The 25,824-nt window shown below is 52.7% G+C and overlaps 3 protein-coding genes across 3 annotated transcripts; 2 read left to right on the top strand and 1 right to left on the bottom strand.

Annotated features, from left to right (window-relative positions):
- Positions 1 to 9,568: 9,568 nt before the first annotated feature.
- On the top strand, positions 9,569 to 17,054 carry COCSUDRAFT_20824 (ubiquitinyl hydrolase; the record flags this gene model as incomplete). Its single annotated transcript, XM_005642733.1, has 15 exons — positions 9,569 to 9,811; positions 9,954 to 10,160; positions 10,501 to 10,719; positions 11,036 to 11,197; positions 11,527 to 11,678; positions 11,961 to 12,123; positions 12,470 to 12,592; positions 13,156 to 13,391; positions 13,992 to 14,198; positions 14,498 to 14,621; positions 14,914 to 15,054; positions 15,342 to 15,521; positions 16,101 to 16,196; positions 16,525 to 16,667; positions 16,943 to 17,054. The coding sequence occupies 15 exons, from the start codon at positions 9,569 to 9,571 to the stop codon at positions 17,052 to 17,054; spliced, it is 2,508 nt and encodes an 835-aa protein (XP_005642790.1).
- A 473-nt stretch (positions 17,055 to 17,527) lies between these two features.
- Positions 17,528 to 21,594, bottom strand: COCSUDRAFT_49343 (hypothetical protein; the record flags this gene model as incomplete). Its single annotated transcript, XM_005642732.1, has 10 exons — positions 17,528 to 17,611; positions 17,883 to 18,041; positions 18,429 to 18,542; positions 18,854 to 18,950; positions 19,250 to 19,399; positions 19,563 to 19,765; positions 20,053 to 20,195; positions 20,484 to 20,624; positions 21,091 to 21,211; positions 21,343 to 21,594. 10 exons carry the CDS (start codon positions 21,592 to 21,594, stop codon positions 17,528 to 17,530), a joined length of 1,464 nt encoding a protein of 487 aa, XP_005642789.1.
- Positions 21,595 to 21,997: 403 nt separating this feature from the next.
- On the top strand, positions 21,998 to 25,569 carry COCSUDRAFT_54984 (eukaryotic release factor 1; the record flags this gene model as incomplete). Its single annotated transcript, XM_005642731.1, has 10 exons — positions 21,998 to 22,045; positions 22,133 to 22,207; positions 22,333 to 22,461; positions 22,682 to 22,854; positions 23,082 to 23,259; positions 23,576 to 23,738; positions 23,939 to 24,029; positions 24,191 to 24,305; positions 24,581 to 24,790; positions 25,038 to 25,569. 10 exons carry the CDS (start codon positions 21,998 to 22,000, stop codon positions 25,164 to 25,166), a joined length of 1,311 nt encoding a protein of 436 aa, XP_005642788.1. The 3' UTR covers positions 25,167 to 25,569.
- Positions 25,570 to 25,824: the final 255 nt, after the last annotated feature.

Genomic DNA, 25,824 nt, shown 5'->3' with positions numbered 1-25,824 from the left:
CGCCTGCAGCAAACCACACAACTGCCAGAGCCTCCGACGCCGTCCAAGTTTGGCCCGCTGCCCGGCCCCAAGATCGTCATAGAGCCCAAGCCAGTCCCCTGGGGCTCCTCTGCCAACTCCACCAACGTTCCAGACTTCTCCCAGTGCGGCATTAACCACACTAAACAAACTGTTCCTCAGGAAATTATTCATGCTGTCCTGCCAGAGGCAAGCTGCGTCTGCAGACGAGCTGCACTCCAGACATAGCACGCCCCATTCATGTATGACTCTTGAATATTGGCGTTATACATGATGTTCTACCGCAGTCCTTTCATTGCCAGTGCTCTGCAGATGTGACAATTGCCCCTTTCCTGCTGGCCACCTTTTCGCAGTATATACGACGGGCGAAATTGTGATGGCTGCAGGTGCGGCGGCATTGGAGAGACTTGCCCGCTGGTCAACCAGAAGGCCTGCACCGACGCCCAGTACCTGGACTGCGCCTATGAGAGCTCCAGATGCGTGCGGCTCAGCGTATTCTTCTGGCAGGTACAAAGCACCGTATCTGGATATTGCAAATTCTGAACAGCTGTGTACTATTTTGACATTCAGGGTATTCTGCCATGCAGATCTGTAGTCCAAAACATCAATGGCCTTGTGCGTTTCTTTATGTAGACTTTACAGAAGCAGTAGCCAATGTTTCCATGCCACGCTGCCTCTTTAGAGTATAGACATCACAGAAGCAGTATTTAATGCTTGCGTGTCACCCTGTCTGTTCATTAGCTATATTCTACAGGGTCAGTTTCCTAATGCTTTTATGTTACCGTGCGCTGTCTGACTTTGTTGTGCTGACAGTGCCGTCCACGTGGCGCTCCCAGCCTGACAAACAACAGCGGCGGGCCAGCGCAGGACTACACCCAGTGTGGCGGTGTCGGAGAGACCTGCCCGCTCCCCAACAAGACCCGCTGCAAAGACAGCCCGTACCTCGAGTGCCAGCTTCAGGACTCCAAGTGCACCCGCGTGAACAAGTGGTGAGATTCTCCCCTTCCTCAGCGCAGGAATCAGCCTCTCAACAAGAAGTTTGCCTCATCTGCAAGCATCAGCTGGCATGCATCACCCTGCTGCAGGATGCAACTAGGAAAGATCCCATAGCTTATGGCTGGCATTTTCAAAATGATGTGTGGATTGTTGCCATGTCCTGCTAAATTGCCTGAAATGTATGAAAGCATCCCCTTGGCACTTGTGTGTGACTTTGCTGCTCTTGCAGGTACTGGCACTGCCTCCCACAGAACTCCCCAGCCCCTGCACCCGGCCCCGGCCGCCCGACTGCGCGCGAATTTGCACTGGCTGCGCAATTTGGCGCGCCGGCGGCGGCCCCTCTCAACCAACCGGCGGCGGCCACGCATGCTATCCGGGCCCCAAAAGAGGCTCTGGCTCGCAAGGGCCGCGGCAGCTTTGTGTCGGACTTCTCCCAGTGCGGCGGAAGCGGCGATGCATGCCCGCTCACCAGGGGGGATCTGTGCGTGGATGGCCAGTACCTGGACTGCCCTCCCGAGTCCCACTGCGTCCGGCAGACGGAATGGTGCTGGCTCCTGTCTATGTCAATCTGAACTTGGACTTGAACTGAGGCTTTCAGCACTACAGCAGAAGCGTAAATCAACCAGTGGTTTGATTAGGCACCACTGCTGTGCATGCCCTGAGTTGAATGTGAAAGAAGATGAGTCTTGACCGAGTTCCTCTTCATAGGACATCACCGTAAATTCCTCTAGTTCTGGTAGGATAGGACCAATAGTGCATGCGTGCCTGACAGGTTGCAATGTAAGCAAGTGCTCAGAAAACTCACTGTGCATGCACAGGTACTGGCAGTGTTTGCCAGCGAAAGGCCCGGCCCCGGCGCCGCAGAAGAGCGTTGGCAGAAGGCTGCAGGCAGCCGCCACAGCACCCGCACCATCCAGCATCGGCCCGCTGCCAGCGCCAAAGCCTGCCCCCAAGATTGTGCTGCCCGGTGGCAAAGCCCTGAGCTACGACCAGTGTGGCGGCCATGGCAACACGTGCCCGTTGACTAACAGGACGCTGTGCACGGACGCGCAATACCTGGATTGCTCTCCCGACTCCCACTGTGTCCGGCAGACCGAATGGTACTGGCTCCCATCTACCTCAATCTAAACCTGAAATCGAACTGACAAGTTCAGCGCTGCAGCAGAAGCCTGAATTAATTGATTCGAGCACCACTGCGCATCCCTTGAAATGGATAAAGAGGATGGCTCCTTGTCCGCACTCTTACTAAGAAGAAAGACACAGTAACCTCCCTAGTGTTATAGCGGTATTAGATTAGAAGTGCCACCTTGTTTGTCCCACGGAAGCAACGCGTTCATGAAGACTTACTGTGCATGCACAGGTACTGGCAGTGCTTGCCGGCAAAGGCCCCGGCGCGGCAGGAGAGCATCGGCCGACGGCTGCAGGCAGCCGCCACAGCCCCCATACCGTCCAGCACCGGCCCGCTGCCAGCGCCAAAGCCTGCCCCCAGGATTGTGCTGGCCGGCGGCAAAGCCCTGAGCTACGAGCAGTGCGGTGGCCAAGGGGAGTCCTGCCCGCTGACCAACAGGACGCTGTGCGCGGATGCTCAGTACCTGGAATGCGCCACGCCTGGTTTCCACTGCGTGCGGCAGAGCAACTGGTGCCCTTTCTTCCCACATCAAGCACAACAGAGAACGTTAGCAAGAGATTTTACATCAAAGAACACTTCATCGAAGCTGCTGAAATTTTTGAAAGGTTCTGCTTTTAGAAATCTCACCTTACCCGGTACCCATAAGTAATCCAGCCCTTGAGCAGTGCTGTTCTGAAGAGAGAAGAGTATCCCTTATTCAAGCAAGCCAACAGGCTCTAGTTACTGTTCAATAGAGTTCAATAAACATTGAACATTACAATCCCAGAAGAAGAAGAAGAAGAAGAAGAAGAAGAAGAAGAAGAAGAAGAAGAAGAAGAAGAAGAAGAAGAAGAAGAAGAAGAAGAAGAAGAAGAAGAAGAAGAAGAAGAAGAAGAAGAAGAAGAAGAAGAAGAAGAAGAAGAAGAAGAAGAAGAAGAAGAAGAAGAAGAAGAAGAAGAAGAAGAAGAAGAAGAAGAAGAAGAAGAAGAAGAAGAAGAAGAAGAAGAAGAAGAAGCAGAAGAAGAAGCAGAAGAAAATATTAGCGCGCATGTGCAGGTACTGGCAGTGTGTCCCGGCACTGGCAGGCGGTGCAGCAGCGCCGCAGCCCAGCCTGGCGGCGCAGCCTCCAACCCAGAAGACTCTGCAGCCCGGCAGCACCGTCCCAATATTCTTCCAGTGCGGAGGCATGGGCCAGTCATGCCCGCTAGCTGACAAGACCAAGTGCACAGATGCACAGTACCTCAGCTGTGCATCAGACAACCTGCAGTGCGTGCGGCAGAGCCAGTGGTGAGTCCTGCCTTCAAAAACCTCACACACCTGCAGCAAAACTCTGTGTGTTTCAATGAAGCTGGGTCTTGAGTCGGTCATGCAAGTCACGAGCTCCATCGACTCTTCACCTGTCAGGGCCACACAGTGGGGCAGATAGATACATGCTCCTTTATTAGCCATCTCTTATGACAATGGTTGGATCTTTGATCATTCTCAGGGCTGTGTTCTTTTGCATCTCAAGTGTTCCTAATCATGTATGAATCAAATCGGAGTGCACATGTACAGGTACTGGCAGTGCATGCCCAAGACCGCCCCGGCGCCAGCGATAGCACCAAAACAGGCTGCAGCAGTTCCTGCTCCTTATGGCAGGCGGCTGCATGCAGAGGCACCTGTAGCAGGTAGGCACCTGCCATTGCGCTGTTCTTGGCCCTGGCAATGAGACTTTCATCCCTGCAACCATATGAACCATTACATACCCCGAGTCGTAGTCTTGTCATTGTCCCGCGTGCTGCAGTTGCCACACAACGAGAGTTTCGTTCCTGCCCCTGCAACCATGTTACCATTACATACCCTGAGTAAATGTTATGTCATCGTCCTGCATGCTGCAATGCAAGAATGCCAAATGAGGCATCTTCGGCTCATGTGCAGAGGTTCCAGCAGCATCCAAGCATGCACCGCTCCCGGGGCCTCAGCCAGGACGCAACCAGGCTGCTGCGGGCGGCTTTGTGCCGGACTTCTCCCAGTGCGGCGGCCAGGGTGATGCATGCCCACTCAGCAACACGCAGCTGTGCACGGATGCCCAGTACCTGAACTGCGCGCCCGGAATTTCCCACTGCGCCCGCCAGAGCAAGTGGTGCGGCCACTTTCCAACTACTTTGAAACCTATCCATGACCATGCTGCGGCTGCCTTGTAAATAATAAGAGTAAGCTTGAAGTGGCCGCCTTGAACTCTTTCTTGGTTGAATTTGGTGTGTCTTGCCTTGGAACGCTTCTTGCCAAGGTACTTTGCACAAAGAAATCAAGTTTCTGTGATCATTTATGAGAGTAGCAAGTGCGTGCTTCAATGCATACCCCTTTGAGCTTTGAGTGGCGCCTGAAAGTTCAATGCTGCATGCGCACAGGTACTGGCAGTGTCTGCCGAGCTCCGGCCCAGCCCCGGCTCCAGCGCCGCGCAGCACCAGCGGCAGGCGGCTGCTGCAGGCGTCAGAAGCTCCAACACCCTCCGGGCTCGGCCCGCTCCCGGAACCTTACACCGGCGGCAAGCGGCAGACGAACCCTGCGGGCCGTAATCACACCGGGGTACCGGACTACGGGCAGTGCGGCGGCACAGAGACCTGCCCGCTCGTCAGCTCCTTCTGCACCGACTCGCAGTACCTGCGCTGCGCCATTAAGACTTCCCAGTGCATCCGAATGAGCGCCAACTTCTGGGTGCGCCAAAAGGGCCCATCTGCTTGCGCTGCAAACTTTGAAGATAAAATCAACATGTGTGTCTGCCTTGCTTGCCATAAAGAGAGGAACACAGGGTGCTTGTGCCCTTCTTTGTTACCCAAGCTCAGAGAGATACTAGTCAGGTAATGACAACATCAGGGTCGGCAGCAGTCTTTATATGTTTGGATTGAAAGCAACAGTTGGAGCTGTGTCAATTGGAGCTGTGCAGGGACTGATTTTTTGCCTGTCATGCGCTGCAGGAGTGCCTGCCCAACTCGTACAATGGATTGCCCCTCACGCCTCCTGACGTCCCCCTGCAGACCGTGGCTCCATTTCCCGACCAAGTGCCGCCGCCCCCCGCCAGCGGCGGCGGCGGCGGCAGCGCTCAGGGCGGCAGGCGGCTGACAGAAGCCACCCAGGTCCTTGCTGCTCACAAGTGAAAATTTTCGGGGTAAAACATGTCAAAAATGGAGAGCAATTTGGCATTTGTCCTCCTTTGCGCTGCCGATGAGATAAAAATCCAACCATCACAGGAGTCCGTCCCTTGACAGTGACTTCAGCATGCGCTTGCGGTATTGCTGATGCAGCAGCTTTGGTGCTCAACCACCACTTTTAGCAAGGGCCCGAGCGGTGATGCGTGGACGACTGACAGAGCAGCGCCAGAAAAGCACGCAATGAATACCTTGAGACACATGGCATTTACGTGCAAGCCATATGGGCAGGCAGGCTTATAACTAGTGCCCAGTGGGCCAAGGATAGTGTGAAAGGACTGGCTTGTACGTTGCACCTTGCGTCTGGCAGGAACAGCACATAGCAGTAATGACACTGAAAGGATGGTGCATGAGGCCATTAATACCACTCATGTGGGACGAGAGAGTTGTCAAGTTGATTGCGTCCAGCCTTTTGCTGTGTTTTCTTTATCCTTGAGGGATCCCCTTGAGAGCTCAGCGGCCCGCAACAGAGCACACGGAAGCAGGAATGACTTCTTCAGTGCGCCAGCATTGAGGAATTGGCTCGTGTGTTGCGCAGGAGCAGGACCCGATCATAGCCAAGGAAGGCGAGGTGTGCGGCGGCTGGGGGCCCTGGTGCCAAAGCCAGTACGGCCCCACCGCCTGCGCTAGCAACAAGCAGGTCGCACCCTGCGAAGAGAACACTACCTGCATCCTGATCAGCGGGGGTGAGTGATCCTTCCCTGATCTTGCTTTTACTAGCTCTCATTGCACAAAATTGTAAGGCTTCCTAAAGAATGAAGGTGTGCGCATTTTGGGAAAATGACCTGCCACCTGATCGGCAGGCGTGATTAGGACTTCAAAAAGACTGCTCTTGCTTTCTGTAGTTCTGAAGTGCACAAGACCTGCAGCAGACTGAGAAGCAGTGCTGCATGGCATATATATTATGAGGGTGCATTTTTCATCATTCTGCAAATGGGCACAGTAGCTCTCAGTCTTTATCGTGTGCAGGAGCCTAACTGGCAGTGCTGGATTCCTTAAAACCTGCTGTCAAATGATAGACTGCGTGGTGCATGCCTGGGCCTTGTGTGCTGACAAGAACATTTTATGTGTTGTGGCAGACATCATGCAGTGCATTCGCACGCACACGTGAGAGGCTGTGGAAAGATACCCTGTGCAGACAGGACGGAGACAGCTGTGCATGAAATGAACAGCGGCCGGCCTATTCTGTAGTCTTGCTGTGTGTGAACGAGTTCTGAGCGTGTTATGAGTGCAGTCGGCCTCCATTGATGAAATCACCTCTTGTGTTGTTTTTAAGAAACAGGAGACTGTAGGGATGCTTTGCAGGTGTGAGCGCATTAGATTTGCGTCGTTCATGATGCCGAGAAACGTTTGTTACTCTCAAATTCTGTAAATTGGAATCCCAATTGAAGAATGCCTGGGCAAGGGTGATGTGTCAGTCTTCCGTGTAACGTGGCAGGCGTTACACACCTCTTTTCAGAGTTTATTCGATCTGCCTTCCTACATTTGCATTGAAGACATATACAATGGATTCAGCTCTATTAAAAGAATTGGAAAAACTATTCGAGGACTATGCTTCCCGCGAGGAGCTGATGAAGAGGAGGCGGAAGGATCAAGAGCGGCATCACAGCAAACAGATTTGGACTAAGCAACCACACGGTGGTCCTTATGTAAAGGTGATAGAAATTCGACATCAACCAGAGAAAATAATGCTCAATAATTAAAAGCTTCTGAAATTGACGTGCGTTTGGCTTTCTTTGTTCAGCGACGGTGATCCTTTACGATTGAAAATTTGGGTGATCGTCGCTGCACAGTGTGATACAAAAAGTGGGTACGATCCTCTCACGGAACTTCCGGACGGCCAAAAGAGAGTAGTTCAACTAGGATATGAGAGGCCTCAACGTGGGCCAACAACCAACTTTGTGGGCAATCACATGACCCAGGTGCACAGTCAGTGCAAGTACCTTACCGATCAAAATCTCACCGAATTCAGCTGAATTGATGTGACCAAGAACATTCGTCAGAGCAGCAAATTCTTGATCAAAATCTTCTTGATCAAATTCCCTTGACTGCACAGGGTGCCATTGACCTGGTTCAGATGGAACTCAAAAAGCCAGGCCCACTCGCAGAGCTGCGAAGGCTCCCTTGGTACAAAGATGAGCCACAACCTCCACCTGTACCAGAAGCCACTGAAGGCAGCATCTGCAGTTTAAGGCATGCCCTGGTGTAAACTCAGGCAGCCAAACAGCTGCAGCCAGCTCAAGCTCTTCTGCCATGACATCAACAGACAAATGTGTAATACAAACAACAATATATGGCCCTGGCTGGCAAAGGCCGGTACAGATACTGAGCACCATGGCCACCGTTGACTGGGTTTTGCTTGGACCTAGCAAAAACATCAAGGGGTATGATTTTGGCGGCCTTCACTGCTGCTTGTCTGCAGACATACCTTGCCTCTTGGCAGAAATAGCGTGTAGTAATGATAGTAACAATATCCGGTACTTGTACAGGGAGTGCATGAGGGTTTGCCACATGAGATTTGATGAGATGAGATGCGATGCAACACCAGGCTGCAGACTTTTGGACGCCCCGCAGACATGGCTGCAGACGCCCAAACCCAAAATACAGCAGGAAAATGTGTGTTGCTAATAAAATAATAATAATTGGCTGCAGGATGGTTGAGCACACCAGCGGCAAGCAAGGTCCCAACCTGAGATCCATGCGCAAGATGCTGCGAGCGCAGAGAGCTGCAACTGCCCCTCCAGCTGCTGGGTCAGCTTGCACAACATTGGCACTGTTTGAGAGATATTAGCATTATTATTAAGCGCTTGTTCCAGCCCTCGGGGCTGGGTGCGTTTGAAAAAGGAACCAAAAGGAACGATCCAAACAGTCCTGATCAGGCCATGATGGCCGAGCTAGGGGGACACGGATTGTGACACTGTGCTGCCATGGAGACAAGATTAGAAGCGCGGTGTTATGTCAATTATATTTGCTTGCATGATGGAATTGCTATACAGCTTTTTAGATTCGTTGAGAGCTCTTAAGATGGTCTTCAGGTCGGACCAGCTTTGCTTCTTCACATAGCATGCCCTGTCATATGCTAGGAGAGTGTCCTGTAGGGATTCTTTGATTGATGTATCCATGAGACTGTGTTGACGCTGGGTCTTGTAGTGACCTGGAGCCCAGTTCCCCAGGTCCTGCACACAATTGATTTACTGTACTTCTGCAGCTCTGAAATAGGTTGCAAGGGATGAGCTGCAGTGCCTCGTAGGTTGACTGCACAGACTATACAGAGTACAACAGTGTTCCAAGGCCCGGATCAATGCACAGATGAGAGGTACTGTGAGCAGGCAGTTTGGAACTGGAATGACTTGCTTTAAGTCCTTGGCCGCATGGCAAGCAGAAGACCCGCATGCTTTCTTTGTGCCATGCAACTGCATGCGCTGGGATATATGCATGTAAATTCATGAGCAGCGCCTTTACAGAGTAGCGTATCTTATGAAGGTTGCAAGAAAGTATGGCATGGCGCATATGCGTATATATGCGCAAATCTGAAGGCAATTATAAAGGCGATATTGATACCGGAGTAAGAACACTTCTGTGGCATTGATCTCAGCTACACCGCAGCAGGAGTTTTAAGATGGGGCTCTACATCGACATGAGGGCCTCAGATACGCTGCATCGTTGTCTTTGCAGTGCCTTCGCCCACCTGTCTCAAGGTCATTCATACTGCCAAGGGCTCTGTTACAAGGCGTTCCTTGGATTTCTTTGGGCTTCCAGTCTTGTTGATCTCAAGCGCATTTCGATTCCCACATGCCTCTCGTCTTTTGGCTTATTGAAGTAATCAGAAATTTGGAAGCGCGAATGCAAAAACGTGCCAGATTCGACTCAGTCGTGTGCTGATTAGCAGAAGGCATCATCACAAAGGTAATTGTTTTGTCCCAGCATTGCAGCTGTATTATCGTACTACTATCAAAATTATAGTCCACTTCATTTGATTCCCCTGATACTTGGAAGAGACTTTGTCTTCAAGAAAGTGCTAGATCCTGGTGAGAAGTCAAGGTGAAGTGCAGTCTAATTCATTAAGTGCATGATGAAGATAAGAATAATCTCACATTTACTCTTCAACACAATGTGCCTCTGACAATACTTTGAGAAGTGAGAGCTGTGCCCGTGCGCAACATCTCGTCTTTGCTATTGGTGATCAAACTCTCACCATCACTGTGTGAAAGTCACACTCCTCTTGGATAGAACGCATCTTGCGTATTAGCAGGGAATAATGGCCGTGGACGAGGCCACCCTGGAGGTGGTTCGTGCAGCCATGCGCCAGAAGACTCCAAAGGTGCCAGGGGCCTACGACAGAGTGCTCAAGGAGGAGTGTGCCTTCAGCTTTGACACGCCGCTGTCTCCTGGCGGTCTTTTCGTCAACTTGTCCACCTGGCAGTCCTTCGGAGAGGAGTACGTCCTCCTGGATTACCAGAGGAGCAACAATCTCCTGTACCTGCATCAGCAATGGCACAAGGTTTCCTCCTCTCAAAAACCACACATCCCTGATGGAATTTCCCCCGTGTCCATGTATGTAGGGTTGCTGATGGGATGTGCCGGTGCTGTCTCCTTTGGAGCTACATCAGGTGCTCGTTTCAGCCATGCCTGTGGATGTCCAGGTCCCCCTGCCAGATGAGGAGAAGGCAAGCATGGAGGCCAAGCCAGACAAGCTGGCCATTGGCGGGGATGGTGGCTTCCAGGTGGATGCAGACAAGTTCACCATCGAGAAGATCAACACGTTGGTGGTGCTCCCAGAGTTCCTTCGCCTGCCCCTGCCCTGCCCAGAACTGCCAGACATTGTCATCCAGGCCATCGATGGCGTCCTGGTGAGCCCCATGCCCTGCAGCTCTCCACATGTCATTCCCTATTGCCAAAATATCATTATGCATGTGTCAAGAAAATGGCAAAGTCTCCCATCTTGAGTTCTGCGGAGCCAACATCCATCAAGTCCTGCATTCAATTTGTTGGACATGTTGCATGCGTGCAAGAAGCTTCAGCATCAACACAGAAGCGCACCACAATGCACACATGTGGCCATGCATGCATGGCATTTTAGCATCATATGCATGCGCATCGGAAGGCACACATACCACCATCCTTGCATGCATGCATGAGAACTGGGACCTCCACCTTAGCAATGACATGCATGCGCATGCGCCTGTCCAGGAGAGTGCCGGGGCGAGCACAGCGGAGCAGGCTGCGCAGTGGGAGGAGGAGAGGAAAGTGAGCCGCTACGCTGAGAACTTGCCGCAGCTGGAGACGGGTCTGGGAAAGTGGGGCCGCTATACCCCCTCGGACCCCTCCAAATGGTCCTGCGATGAGACCGGCGTCAGGGAGAACCTGTGGCTCAATTTGTCCACGGGCTTCATCGGCTCTGGGCGGCAGGTGAGCCATTGTCTTGGTAGCCACCAGCTGAGGCTGTCACATGATTGGGACCATGGCAGGGTGAGACTGCCAGGCAGCTCTCACCATGTGTCAGGTGTTTGGCCTTGAAAATCTCTGTGCAATGCAGATCTTTGTGCAAGTCCATGCTGTAAAGTTTTAACGTGTTGTATATGTGCAGCAGCCTCTATTTTACATGCAGAGATTTTGCATACAGGAGCACAGAATCACGCTTCTCTTCATGGCACAGTTGATTTATTCTTCTTGTGTATCACGTGAATTTCTGCGATGACTGACTCCCAATACCGCCCCTCTGCAGAACTGGGACAATTCTGGCGGCAATGGCGCAGCGATGAGGCACTTTGAGGCCACAGGCTGCAAGTACCCGCTGGTGGTCAAATTAGGCACCATTACCCCCCACGGAGCAGATGTGTACTCCTATGCCAGCGATGAGAACGACATGGTCCAGGACCCCTACCTGGTAAGACCTGCTGAAGAATTGTGAGGCATTTGTGTATCAAGCTTGACCGCATGCTCAACCATGTATGGTGCAGAAAAAGTACGGACTGTGCAGCACCCAACAGCATGCATGTAGTGGCTTCACCAATTGCAGGACTGCCACTGATTTTCAGTTGTTGTCATGATATCTTCCGGCAAGACTTGTTGAAGATTTGGTGTTTCTGCAATTGATGAATGGATTGGGATACAGCTGTCCCATCATCACACGCATTGTTTCTGCTTGCATGCTTCTCATGAAGGCTTTGTGGCCACCAGCGAGTTGCCTCCTAAAACCAGCTGGTGCATGTGCAGGTTCAGCACCTGGAGCATTGGGGCATCAACATGATGTCCATGCAGAAGACAGAGAAGACAATGGCCGAGCTGCAGATCGACCTGAACATGTCCTTTGAGTTCGACAAGATCACCGAGTCCGGCACCGCATTGGAACCCCTGAGCGGACCCGGGTGCGACTCTGAATTTTATTGGTCTTACCTGCATGCTATCCCTCAAATCACACTTGCACATGAGATGTACGATGCCGCTTACTTCATGCAGCCATGTGTGGCACTTGGCAATGCCAATCAAACCCACGGCTGCATGCAGTATGCAGCAGTTTGAAATATCATGCACATATTTTTGTCTGCCCAAAACGAGAGGAGACAGTATCATGCCTTGGACACCCTGCATGCCGTCGTCGTTCGGGTTCAAAGATGCAAATGCGAGTGAATTCTGCTATGCCTGCGCAGGTATGTGGGCCTGAAAAACCTGGGCAACAGCTGCTACATGAACAGCGTGCTGCAGGTGCTCTGGACGCTGCCATCAGTCCAGCAGCGCTATGCGGCCCAAGCAGAGGCCATCTTCCAGTCGGCCCCTGCCGACCCTACCACCGATGTTCCAACACAGGTGAATGTCCGATTCTGCCATTTGGGCGTCAAGCATGGCTGCAGTAGTGCCACAATACTGATCCTTACTGGCCAAGCCATTCAGTGCTCATTGCTCAGGGGCAGAGACCTGCATTATATTATCGGTGCACAGGTATAGACAAGCTGCTATACATTTCTGTTTGCTTGCACTCATTCGGTTCACAGTGTCTCCCAGATCTATTGGCTATCTCTGCCAGAAAAAAGAGCTTAACCCCTTTGTCCATGTGCACCAGCTGATAGTCATGCACCTGGCTGAGCAGATGGCCAAGGTTGGTGTGGCGCTGACCGAGGGCCGCACCGGCGTTTCTGCGGCAGCGCCCATGGACGTACAGAGCAATGGGGGCGCGCCTGCACCGCCGGCCGTGCCTCGCGAAGACTCCAACGCCGTGCGCCCGCAGGCCTTTAAGACCCTCATCGGCCGGGGGAACGCAGAGTTCCAGTCCAATCGCCAACAGGTGCTGCACTGCAGGAAACATTTCCATGTTTGATTGCAACAAGCTTGGTCCTGTTGCATGCATGCTCCTGATGGCTGCCTTGTGACACCCTTGAGGACCCGTGCGAGTTTCCAGGAGGTTCGTATATGCTGTGCCTCCTAGTTCCTCGTCAAAATCCTCCAGGATGTGACACGGCATGTTCCCTTAGCGTGCCCATTGCCATAAAGAAGCTGCTCCTTCCCTATTACCTACCTACTTGCGCTGGTTGGCAAAAGGCATTTTGACATGAACAATTAGCCCGCATTGAGGGCTAGCAAAGTCCCTCGATAATTTAACCATGTCCTGGCATTGTCCCAAGACAGCACCACCTTTGCAACCATGCGTTTCAATGACTTTGGGGAGACAACCAGGAAGCCATATGGGCAGAACACTGTGGGAGTACTTCCTGCACCTGCACCTGCACCTGCACCTGCACCTGCACCTGCACCTGCACCTGCACCTGCACCTGCTGGACGGGCAAAACTTGAACATCAACCCTTGCATATGCTTATCGATTGCATGAGAACAGATGGGGCCCTGCGCAGGACGCAGTGGAGTACTTCCAGCACCTGCTGGAGGTGCTGAGCCGCGCCGAGCGCTCGACCGGGCAGCGGCTGGGGCCGGCGGCGCCGCAGCCGACGGCAACCGCGTTCGGGTTCCAGGTGGAGGACCGCGTGCAGTGCAGCGAGAGCGGCCGGGTGTCCTACCGCCGCACGCCCCAGAACGTGCTCGCGCTCGACATTGACCCCCAGGCCGCCATCAACAAGCAGGAGCTGGAAGAGTACAAGGTGACTCTCAGCATCCACCTTGTTTAGAGTCTCCCCACAGACAGAGAATCTCTCCAGTCATGCGTTCTGTTTGGGGGTTCCATAAGGTTATTGATGTCCTGAAGAAGGCAGGCCCAAGTCGTTCAGGCCATTTGATGACTGCCGCAAAAAAGTTGGAGTTCTGCACACCAAAGTAGTTCATGCCATTTGGTGGCTGCTTCAAGGGAAGTGGGTTTTGCAAGGGCCCGTTGTGAGGGCTGTGTTGCTGCGCAGGAGCGCACAGCCAAGCGCGCCAAGCTGAAGGAGGAGGATGCGACGGCGTACATCCAGGCCGGCACTCTGCCGGACGGCGGGGAGGAGACTGCGCCCGTCGTCACCGACCTGTCAAAGGATGCAAAGGTATGAATCTGCTAGAATTGCTTAAAGAGTACTACTTCGGATGCCATGTGGGGTCAGGAAAAAAGTTGCAGACAACCTGAAAAAGTTTTGTAAAGCTATAAAGATAGGACCAGGTGCAGTACAGATGATATTGTGCCTCTAGTTGATTGAGGTTTTTTATCCCTGTTTCTAGTTTATGTGTAGGCCATGGATCTGTGGCCGTTTAATTATTTGAGTGTCAAATGCGTCCAACATGCCGCTGTGCCTGAATCTCAGGATGAGCCCATTCTGCCGCGGGTGCCATTTGCGTCCTGCATAGAGCGCTGGGGAGGCACGGAGGAGATGGATGACTATTTCAGCACCGCCCTTGGCCGCCGCACGCGCGGACTGAAGCGTACCCGTTTCGCAACGTTCCCTCCCTTCCTCATGGTCCAACTCAAGCGGTGCGCTCATCTACATCTTATAACCGTACTGACAAGCGCTTCCCATTCAGTACCCAAGAGGCAATGCTGATTAGTTGTTCAGACATCAAAGGCTGGCTCTCTGACATTTAAAAAGAGGCATTGATGCCCTGGCAGTGAGCTCTCAGGCTCAAGTGCATCATATTAATCGCCCCTGAGAAGCCTTTGGGTGGTACCCTATTATTTAAGCTTGAAATGATAAGCTTATCGCCAGAGGCACGGGTACTACTTGACATAGCATGTATGCACTGACATCACATGTTCTATTCATGGATGCGCAGGTACTATGTGAGCAAGGACTGGACGGCCAAGAAGCTGGAGGTGCTGGTGGATGTGCCAGACAGCCTCAACCTGGAACACCTGCGCGGCAGTGGGGCCCAGCCGGGAGAAGAGCTGCAGCCCGAGGTGAGGGCCCATTGCTTCGCTGTCAGCAGCGCCGTAATAGCACTCCTAGGCGTCTGTTATGGCGTGCTCAGCAAGATTTTGCCTTGTGCATGCATGCACGCATCATCATGCATCTGTTACGCTTGTTGCGCTGCCAGGCTTATCGCGTATGCAAGCAAGGGAACCCTTCAACAAGTACTGGTTATCAGCGCTCCCCGCAGCTGCAGGGCTACCTTCCAGCTCATCACACCCAAAGGGATCAAGAAACGAGAAGTCTTGCTTGACCTAAAATTACCTCTTGCGGGCACTGCAGGATGCACCGGAGCCGGCCAGCAATGCACCCGCCGCAGCGGCTGCACCGGCTGCGCTGCAGCCGGACCCAGAGATTGTGGCGGCGCTCACCAGCATGGGCTTCAGCGAGAATGGCAGCAAGCGCGCAGCAGTGGCCACACAGGTGACCTCTAATGTTATTTCTTAGCTGGGAAGAGTCCTCACACCTCTTATATGTTTAGCCGCAGACTTTGACGATCCTTCATACCCGAGAGGGATTGTCATTGATCGGCTGGGCTATGGGTCATCCTATCTAAGGGGCGTATCTCTTGACAGTGCCTTACATCGTGACTCACCAAGCGTGTCGCTTTGCAACTCTTGCGTGATGACCATTGTGGAGCATATGGTGCACAAAAGGCAGTTCTAAGTCCAATTCAGCTCTTGCAATATTACTGTTGTGCATGCATCCAGAATGCCGGCACGGAGGCGTCGATGGAGTGGGTGCTGGCGCACATGGAGGATGCCGACTTCAACGATCCCCTGCCGGCGCCGGCAGCTGCGGCCGATGCAGCAGCTGCCCCCGCCAGTGCCAAGGCTGCAGACCCCGACTCCCTGGCCATGCTCACAGGGATGGGCTTCACCAGCGAGCAGGTAAGCCCTAGCGTCCCCCTTGAGGTCATGCGGCGCCAGACTTTTGCCAGTAAATCTTGTCCCCCTTGAATTGGCCCAGCACTGGCGTGGTTCCTTGCACTTAAGGGATGTGCCCATAACTGTACCCATTTCCCCTCCAGCCTGCAGGGCGCAGGAGGTGTTTATAAGTGCCTGGTCCCCCTGCAGTCTGCACGACAGAAAATTTTACGAATGTGCTTGTGCGCCCATCTTGTGCAACATTTTGCACGCCTCTGCAGGACTGGGCCGCAAGAGACTTGCTCATTTCACCATCATATCTGAGTGGGCTACATTGTAGGATCGGCAATTGTTTTGCCGCCTATCACGCCATCTTGCAGACAAGCAAACGAGCATGGCAGCTATGCACTTTTCGTGAATGCATGGATCCTTGCCCTACATTGCAACTTCATGGCTGGGACAGGGGTGCCAGAGATTGGCATTGGAGAGAGATTTTTCTTGTTTACAGTAAGCTGAGGCGTCCGGCATCGAAGGGGGATGTTCTTTGTTCAAAATGGGTTGAGGCGACTGGCTTTAAAGAGAGATTTAATTTTCTGACAACAGGCTGAGGCCGCGCTGAGGGCGTGTGACGGCAGCCTGGAGCGCGCAGCAGACTGGCTCTTCAGCCGCGGCGACACCCTGGACGCTGACGTGGCAGCTGTCCTCAACCCAGCCGCCGCCCCCGCAGCCGCTGCGGCTGCCACCACTCCTGGTCAGTGTTTGAAACCCTCTCCGCCTATAAAACAGCCAAGTTTTCTTCCAGAGGCAGTTCTGATTGGGTGTGCGGCTGTTGTGCGTGTTGCCAGCAATGTGAAACAGGTGCAAGTGCCCCAACAGGGGTGCTGCAGCTTTGCTTGGCCGTGGAACAATTTCAATGGGCTGAAACATCACGAGCAGAGGTGCTCGCAGATTCTGCTGCATGCGTGCAACTGTCATCCCACAGCTCTGACTGCCGGGAGGGCGTATCCTGTGTCACAAGCACGAGAAGCATATGCCCTCACATTTCCTGTCACTGGGCGCAGGTGAGCTCGGTGCGGGGTTGGATGATGGTCCTGGCAAGTACACGCTGGTAGGCTTCATCAGCCACATGGGTAGCAACACTGCCTGCGGCCACTACGTCTGCCACATCAGGTGCCGACTCACACATTTGGGCGAAGAACTAAATTTCCTGCTCATTGCTGCTTAAAATCACACGCCCTTCTTAATCATGCATGCACTGGAGCAGCTGATGTACCAAATTCTCGATTTATATGGAACAAAGAACTAAAGAAGGACTGAAGCATTTCTTGAGCAGCATGCGCCAAGTTGGCATGCTGTGACTGCCCAATGACCGAGCAACACAAAGCAACCATGGTGTTTGGCTTGATTGGCTGAGAGTTTCTGCATTGCTGGGTTCTTATGTGCAGGAAGGAGGGGCGCTGGGTGATTTACAACGATGAGAAGGTGGCAGTCAGCGCCAAGCCCCCCAAGGACCTGGGCTATCTGTACCTGTTCAAGCGCGACGATGTGACTATGTAGTTATGATCAGGCCATCCGTAATGATCGAGCTCCTCTTGCCCCTTCTTTTGTCGTGGAGCAATCTCAAATGCATGCAAAGTGCACGATCGTTGCCTGCTGGTTCAAATTTTGCAGTGTTCAACATCAAGAGAAGAGAGATGCAAGAACACTGTACACATGTGTGCATTCCTCTCACCATGGCCAGTATTGGTCCTTGGAAGCTTAAGCTGAATACTTTAGTCAGGTCTTCAAAGTCAGCTAGCTTGCAGATGAGGGAAAATGTGTGTGTAAAAGGCATGAGAAACACCTGCAAGTTGCAGGCTGCAACCACCTTTTCAAATTTACCATTTTGGTGGCCTGCCCTGCCATGTCCCTCCTCAAATTTCAAATCGACAGAAAGCCCATTAAGCAGCTTCTCAGAACCATCAGTTATTTATATCTCAAAATCCCAGGCAATGTCAATGTGTGCGCCGTCTGGAGCTACCAAGTTCACCTCAGACACCCTGACCTCCAGCCCATCCATCAGCTGCAGCAGCACATCCGCATTCTGCAGCAGCCGCGCGCACGCAGCGCAGAACCTGGCATGCATGTCACATGAACATCACAGTGTGTGCTCTTCACACATGCATGCAATGCTCCTCCGTGCCGCCGACGGGCCGACAGATCATGGGCACTGCTTTGGTTATCTTGTGTAAACTATATACCTCCTCCACTGAAGACTGCAAGGCTTTTGTAAAGAGGAATGCAGACACCAAAGCACACTTTGGAGACATCGAACAGAGGTCTCCCTCTCTCCTGATCGCGTGTGAGCGCGCATGTTCGGACACTACAGACAACTTTGGGTATCACATGGCGAAATCCTGGTGTGCACCTGTCGTGGGAGACTGCTGGGTCGTGAGAGAGCCTCCTCAGGCGCAGCCGCCTCTCTACAGCTCTGCGCAGGTCCTCCGCCCTCTGGTGCTGCCCCTTCCTCCTGCTCAGCACCTCTGCTACCTCCCTGCCTGACGCCTGCACAGGGAGCCAAAACTGCTAGAGTCATACCTGCCCATCATTACTATTATTGTACAGGTCGGCGAACCCAAAGCCAAAGGTCATAGGGCATGCACACAGGGCGTCTGCAGCCACGTCTGCGGGATATACAAAAGTCTGCAGCCTGGTGTCGTATCACATCTCATTGAATCTCATGTACCAAACCCTCATGCACTCCCTGTACCGGATATATACCCCTCGGTATCCGATACTGGCCCCGGCTGGCAGGGGGCGGTATAAATACTGAGCACCATGCCCACAATTGATTGGGTCGTGCTTGGAGCTGGCGAATCCAACAAGGGGTAGGATTGTGGGAGCCTTTATGTGTAGGTAATACCAGCTGCAATATGTAAGATTGCTGCGCACCTTGACAAAGTCATAGACCTGATCGGCCGAGGCTGCCACAGGCGCGGAGAGGAAGCCCATGCTGGTGTCCACGCTGAATGCATCCTGAGCGCTCGGCACCGCCTCGCCAGCACTCTGCCAAGAACAGTGCATCCACGTTACTCTTACGGGTTTCGGTCTCAGCAAAAATAACAGCCTCACACAAGGGGCTGACACCTGGTCCCAGTGTTTCTATGGTCAGTGACTACTTTGACCTTGGTATCGCATATTTGGATAGACTGGTGAGGATGTACAAGAAGCAAAGAATACTGGAGAGCAATATTTCAGGTGTTGCTCGACCCAGTCCTTATCGCCTGGAAATTTGCTGTGATGATAATGCTGATAACATCCACATGTCTGCCAGGAGCCTTTTGAGCGCTGATGTGGGGGGATTCAGGATCGCTCACCGGCTCCTCTGTGACGCAGAGGGGAACGCCGCCAAACTTGCGGCCGCCGCCGATCGGGCCGCGCTCAGACCCGGCCGCTGCCATGCGCTCCAGAAATCTATGCAGATCAGAGATCACATATTCAATGCATTGCTCTTGACTTCGGTCGACTGCCAAGCAGTCAACTGCCATGCAACAAGCCTGCAGCGCTGGAGGAGAAGCAAAACGGCGACACAGCATGCAAAGCGCCATAGGGCAGCTGCAGTTGCAAAGACAACTTGCAGAGAAAGCAGACCATGCAATTGGCTGACCTGCATTAACCTGCGCATGTAACATTGGCGTAGCTGTGGCAGGAGTATGGTCACTTCCTGCAATGATCATGAGCAGGCAGTAATGAGAAAGCAGTGAGAATGTTACCTTAGAAAGTCTGGCTTCATGCGGAGGCTGGGTACGCAGTACACCATGGATAGGCCCAGCAGCGCAGCCACGGACGCCTCCAGCCGCCGGACGCGCGCAGCCGCCTCCTGCCGCTCGTGGCACTCCGACACATCCAGCGCCATCAGATACCTGGGCCAGGGACAGATATTATGTAATAGTTGCATGCTCGGCACCCTTCCAGCTGTTTGAGCAGGAGGGTACAAGAGATTGCTTCTGTTGGGATGGCAGCTGCAATTTTTCGAATTACACCCACAATACCAGTGAGGCAATTGGCATGGAGATTTTTGCTCACCCGGACCAGAAGAGCGCTGTGTCATCGACATCCAGCCAGAGGCGGCCCAGTGGGTCCACCCCATAATCCCGGCCAAGCATCACATGCACGCCTGCCAGCTCAACATGACTAATGCGATCCAGTGCTGCCGCCAGCTTGCGCAGCTGCTCCGCCTGAGCCCCTGGCCCCTGACCCAGCACGGTTGCTGCAAACCCAACCGTCACCTGTCCACAAAGCCACACGAATGGACTTTGACATGCAATGCCGGTGTGACAATGATCATGTCAGGGAGCTTTTTGCTGAGTTTCTGTGCTCACAGCAGCTGATTGGATCCCCTTGATTGCACCCTGCAGATTGCGACAACCATGCCGCGTTCCTAGCTCTTGCTCACATCTAGAATGCAATTGGCGTAGATTGGCCCGGCAAATTGCGGGCCAACAATACTAGTTCACAGAGGTACGGGACTTTAAAAGCATGTTAATGAGAATTGGAACTTAGGATCGTTCAGTACCTGGCGGCCAAGGCGCAGCGCAGTGCGGAGGGCGGAGATCTCGTGCCGGGGGCCGCGCTGCGAAAACTGCCGCTGCCGCGCCAATTCAGCGGCAGCCGGAATGAATTCGCGCAGGCGAGCCGCCGCCCCCTCATCGGCGCCACCTGGCGCGCAGGTGACTATAGCTTTTATGAAGGAATTGTGATCATTGTTGGTACAAAGATTTGTGCTTGCTTCGCACATGTAATTGTTACTCATGCAGATCAATGAGTGAGCTTGGCCTCTCTAGAACTCGTGGGAGATGATCATTTTGCACCGCTTTCAGTGTAAGTCCAATGACGAATGAAAACATACTTCACAGTCACTAAACAATCTCAGGCCTATATTGGCATTTCTAGCTACTCAACAGGTGATTTATCCCACACAGCTGCTTTGTGTTGACAGGGCCGCACCCGCAAAGTCTGCGTCGAGACCGCATGCTTCCAGTAGCCTGCCGAGAGCGCGCTGAGTTGCGCGTGGCAGCGTTCCCTCTGCTGCTCTGGCATCCAGGCGCGCAGGCGGCGGCAGCACCAAGTCCACCCGCTTCAAGTCCCCTGCGCATAAATTCTGTCTTCTTTCTGTTGCATGGGGGATTTCGCAATTGCCTCCTGTTTTGCTTGTTTCTAGGTGTGCCCTATCCCTCACCTAGCCACCCTTGACTGTATGTATGCAATGTGATCTAGTGTGCTCCTGGGCCGGAGGTGTCTTGTATGTTGACCCTGTCCCACTTACACTGCGAGGCAGCCCTTCCTCCTTATATTGTGCGCTCGCTCTGCTTTAATGTCAGCATACGATTTCCTCTAATTGCCTGGACCTGGACCTTGCTGAAGAAGTGCAGCACAGCCCTCTTCACAGCCACTGATGTTCTAGACTGGGTCTGGCGCCCATGACATTCCAGACTGACACTCTTACTGAATGCAAAATTCAGCCGGCAACTTGCATTTCACTACTTTTAGAGCATGGCCCTGCGTACATGCTATCAACAGTGTGGGAGTGAAATTTTGCATGGATGTGGCAGACCTTCATCTGCCGCCTCACTGGCGCCATCCACCTGCTCCTTGTGCAGATAGAACAGGAACTTGAAAGGGACTCCAGCTGTTCTACCCACTTCGCCTCCCTTCTTGGCAGAGTCTAGGTATTCCTGGGCAAGCAGTGCATGAGCAGACTTGTCATTCTGGCCCTTTTCCTAGTGACCTTCAAAATTTAGTAGTTTTGGCATGATGCTGATTCCAGCTTCTATACCGGACTCTCATAAGATGCTTCCACACTTACTTGTAGCAGCTTGAAGGAGTGCTCGTTGGCCTGCCGAGCTAAAGGGATGTCGTGAAAAAGATCTGGATGCACTCGCTTGTATAGCTCCCTGAGCTGCACTTTCAGCTGAGGCCTTTGGGCATTCTCTGTCTGCGAGCTAAAGAGGACGATATTGCACGAGCCTCTCAGCAGTCCAAGGTCAGATCGAAAAGACTGTCGATGTGATCGGCTGGATGCAAAGATTGCAGAGGCCAGCAAGTCCCATCTCCTCATCCCATATCTATGTTACATCTAAAAGCATACTTGGGGCATTGCAATCCGCATCAGCACGCTCCAACAAAGTGCAAAGTATATCTAGACGAGGCGATGGACAACACTGGTGAGAACCCTTACGACATACTGTCCCACCTGAGACACCAACCAATCCAAGAGGCAGCAGGTCACCTTCTGACCTGACGAGAATTTGACTGGGGGAGCCAGGATTGAATCAGCATGCATTTTGGATCTGCAGGGTCCCATGCAAACCCCTTGGAAATTTCCCGGTTATAATTATGACTGTAAACCCCTGTGCCAGGTTGGCACCATGCAAGAAAGCAGCTGCTGAGCACACCTCTGTCAGTTTCACAGCGCCTCAAGTAACTGTGCCTCAGGCAGCATATGAGCAGGGAGCTGCACGATGGGGGATGAAGGCGAGAAGCAAGTAGAAATATGGAAGGTCAAGCGGGTACGTGGGTGCTAGCTTCTGCTATTTCTTGTAGAGCCGATGTGCTGCCTGTACACCTCTTACTAAGCCTCATTTGGTGCCATGCAGCTTATCAAAGCTTTGGAAGCGGCCAGAGGCAACGGAACGTCCATGATCAGTTTGATCATGCCTCCAAAGGATCAGGCAAGGAGCTGTGACTGCGTCCACGGAATTGCTGTGCTGAGTGGTTCTTCACTCATGCATATCATCAATTTGGTTTAATGGTAATTCATTTAACACTAATTCGATGCTTGGCTGTGCATCGACAGGTCTCTCGGGCTCAGAAAATGCTTGGAGACGAGTTTGGCACAGCGTCCAATATTAAGAACAGGGTCAATCGACAATCCGTGCTGGGAGCCATCACATCAGCACAGCAGAGATTAAAGCTCTACAACAAGGTGAATGCCCATGCATGCCTGCGGGATAGCCAAGAGGAAGGATTTCTGATAAGTCTTGAGTAGGGATGGTGGCTAGTGGCTCTGTCACTCCAAACACTGGATGAGTATCACATGTCGTAGATCAATGAACTCTCTTATTTAGGAGAGGAATATTATCATAATCTAGTGAAAGATGGCCAATTTGTTGCGTGGCAATATTCCACTGGTGTTTGCCGTGCAGGTACCTCCCAATGGGCTGGTGGTGTACACTGGTACTGTGGTGACAGACGATGGCAAGGAGAAGAAGCTCAATATCGACTTTGAGCCCTTCAAGCCCATCAACACATCCCTGTACCTGTGCGACAACAAATTCCACACAGAGGCCCTCAACGAGCTGCTCGAGTCTGACAGCAAGTGCGTAGCCGCCCCTGACATGCTTCAAGACAATATTTGCACTCATGCCTGGGACCCACAGTGCACTTGCAGATTGCAGAAGGCAGTGTGTGTACCTTTGAGTTGTGTCTATGGAAAGGGTCCATGTTGCTGTGCTGGTAGCACCACCAATGCATATGGAACCATCCCCCCAACATGGAGACAAGAAGATTTCGTCTAAAGGTGCAGTGATTTGTGCTTACCCGCAGGTACGGGTTCATTGTGATGGACGGGAACGGGTCGCTGTTTGGAACGCTAAGCGGCAACACGCGGGAGGTGATGCACAAGTTCACGGTGGACCTGCCCAAGAAGCACGGGCGCGGTGGGCAGTCCGCGCTGCGTTTCGCGCGTCTGCGGCTGGAAAAGCGCCACAACTACGTGCGAAAGGTGCGCACTACTCCCTCTTCTCAGCGCATGTGCGTATTGGTGTTGCTGTGGAGCAGATTTGAGTGATCTTTCTGGGAAACGACCGGGGCAGACCAGGAGCAATAGACTGCTTGATATACCAACTGTGTTGTGAGACTTCTCATGCAGAATCTGGCTTTACAAAGCAGGAAAGCAATTTTATATCTGCTGGATAAGCTGCAAATTCGCAATGCAATGAAGGAGCACAAGCATTCCCCAGCGGGCAACTTTTGGCACATGTTCTTGGAGCGTTCAGGCTTGCATGGGTTGCGATACTTAATAGTGTCTGCGGTGACAGGTGGCGGAGACGGCGGTGCAGTTCTTCATCTCAGGGGACAGGCCGAATGTGGCGGGGCTGGTGCTGGCGGGGTCTGCAGAGTTCAAGACAGAGCTCAGTGACTCCGACATGTTCGACCAGCGGCTCAAAGCAGCTGTGCTTGCTGTTGTTGATGTCTCCTATGGTGCGCAATCCAGCCTGGCCATCAGAGATTATCTCAAGCAGTTAGCTTGCTGTAGAAGGGACTTGTCCAGCGATCTCGATTTCAAGCCTGCAGCTGCTGCTCTGGCTCAATCATTCATCTGCTATCCCTGTTCGAACATCCTAGTAGAGGACCTTCACGTGTGCTCAGCTGCATGATTTGAGGGACGAATTTGCGTGCAGGTGGAGAGAACGGGTTCAATCAGGCGATCGAGCTCAGTGCAGACACCCTGGCGAATGTCAAATTCGTCCAGGAGAAGAGGCTCATCTCAAAGTACGCACCGCCATCCACTCTAGCTTCCTGTCGACATTGAGAAAACGCTATGTGTTCTTCTGATTCCTCGTGAAAGTCATCCAGGCAGTATCTGGCCACTTGCTGCATTACGAGCATGGAGATGGGATGTGTGCTGAATTGGTGCTTGACTGCTCGCGTAGGTTCTTTGACGAAATCAGTCAGGATACAGGCAAGTTTGTTTTTGGTGTGGCGGACACCCTGCAGTGCCTGGACATGGGCGCAGTGGAGACACTCATTGTATGGGAGAACTTGGATGTAGGCATCTCTCATGAACTGCTCTTTGTCAGTCATGCACTTGCGGGACAAAGTAATTTAACGTCCATCACATTTTCAACAAGTGGGTTCAAACAAGTGCTGCTTACTGTAGGGCACATTGCATGGAAGCTCTATGCTTGGGCGCTGCTTGGCTTGGCCTGCAACATGGGGGGCCTGGCTTGCCTGTGTTGGTTGTGCTGAAATGGGTTGAGGTCAGTTCAACAGAGACCAAAATGTCACCTATGCGCTTGACTGGACTCGGACCTTCTGTGCAGGTGAATCGCATCACATTGAGGAACACGGTGACGGGTGACGAGAACATTGTGACGCTCAGCAAGGAGCAGGAGGCCAACGAGGCCCACTACAAGGACAAGGAGACGGGTGCAGAGCTGGAGGTCATCGAGAAAATGCCCCTGCTCGAGTGGCTGGCGAACAGCTACAAGAAGTTCGGCTGCCAGCTCGAGTTTGTCACCAACAAGTCGCAGGTGGGCTGGGGCGCCCCTTTTGATGCTTGCAGATTCCCTTAATCAGTGTTTGGCAGGGCAAAAGCCAGAATGATACTGTGCAAAGAAGACCCTGGAGATGAGTAGTCATCTGCGAGGAGACACTGGACCCTTCTGTGCCGTCTGCTGGGTGTTTTGGCATGCTGATGGGAGGAAGAGAATGCAGAATCTTCTACTAGAACAAAGAAGCTGCTCATCCTTGTTTTCATGTTATCGCTGCATTGCGCAGGAGGGCAGTCAATTCTGCAGAGGCTTTGGTGGCATCGGGGGACTGCTGCGGTACTCTGTGGACCTGAGCCAATTTGAGGCCTATGAGGAAGATGACGGCCCTGAGTGGAACAGTGATGAGGACATCTGAAGCAGCGACAAGGACATCTGAAGCCCTCAGTCAGTCAGGCTTTAGAGGCGTTCTAGGCAAATGTAGAACCGTTTGAGCACCTATCGGACTCGTTGTTTGAATAGCACATATAGCACACCAGCGTTGGGAACTTGTTGCCACCATCATGCGTAAGAGCAGCGAACAAGTTCTGGAACACAACTGTGGCGCCATGGTGAAGTGATGGGGCTGAGTGTGTCAGTCAGGTATTGCGCAGCTGTCCTTGGTGCATCGTAGTGAGCATGGCTTCCCTGGGGCCTGGTCCCTTTGCGCGCACCTAATATTTGCCCAGCAGCACTTTCAATGAATAAAGTGACCTGACCTGATCCCTGTAGATCAGGTGCTTCTCGCCAGATTTCTGGGGCAGCCGTGTAAAGTAAGAGACTAAGCTGCTGTGATATACTGCTGGCATCACAGCAGCAGTCCATCTACCAGCTGGCTACTACGAGTATTACTGTGGTATCTGGAGGAGTTGGATGCTTCCCAAAAAGGATTCTAATGTCACGTGCATGCACGCATGTGACACAACTTGTGTGCACCGGTGGCAACGCCGGCAGCGATGGAAATTGTTTGGATCTACGCATTGATCCCATCGTCGTTCACTCAGAGCTGTTTTGCTTGTCTGAAGGTCAGACCATAA

This window comes from Coccomyxa subellipsoidea (genome assembly GCF_000258705.1).
Source record: "Coccomyxa subellipsoidea C-169, whole genome shotgun sequence".
Classification (NCBI taxonomy): Eukaryota; Viridiplantae; Chlorophyta; class Trebouxiophyceae; family Coccomyxaceae; genus Coccomyxa; species Coccomyxa subellipsoidea.
The sequence above is the reverse complement of the archived record's forward strand: the minus strand, read 5'-3'. Positions and strand labels throughout refer to the sequence as shown.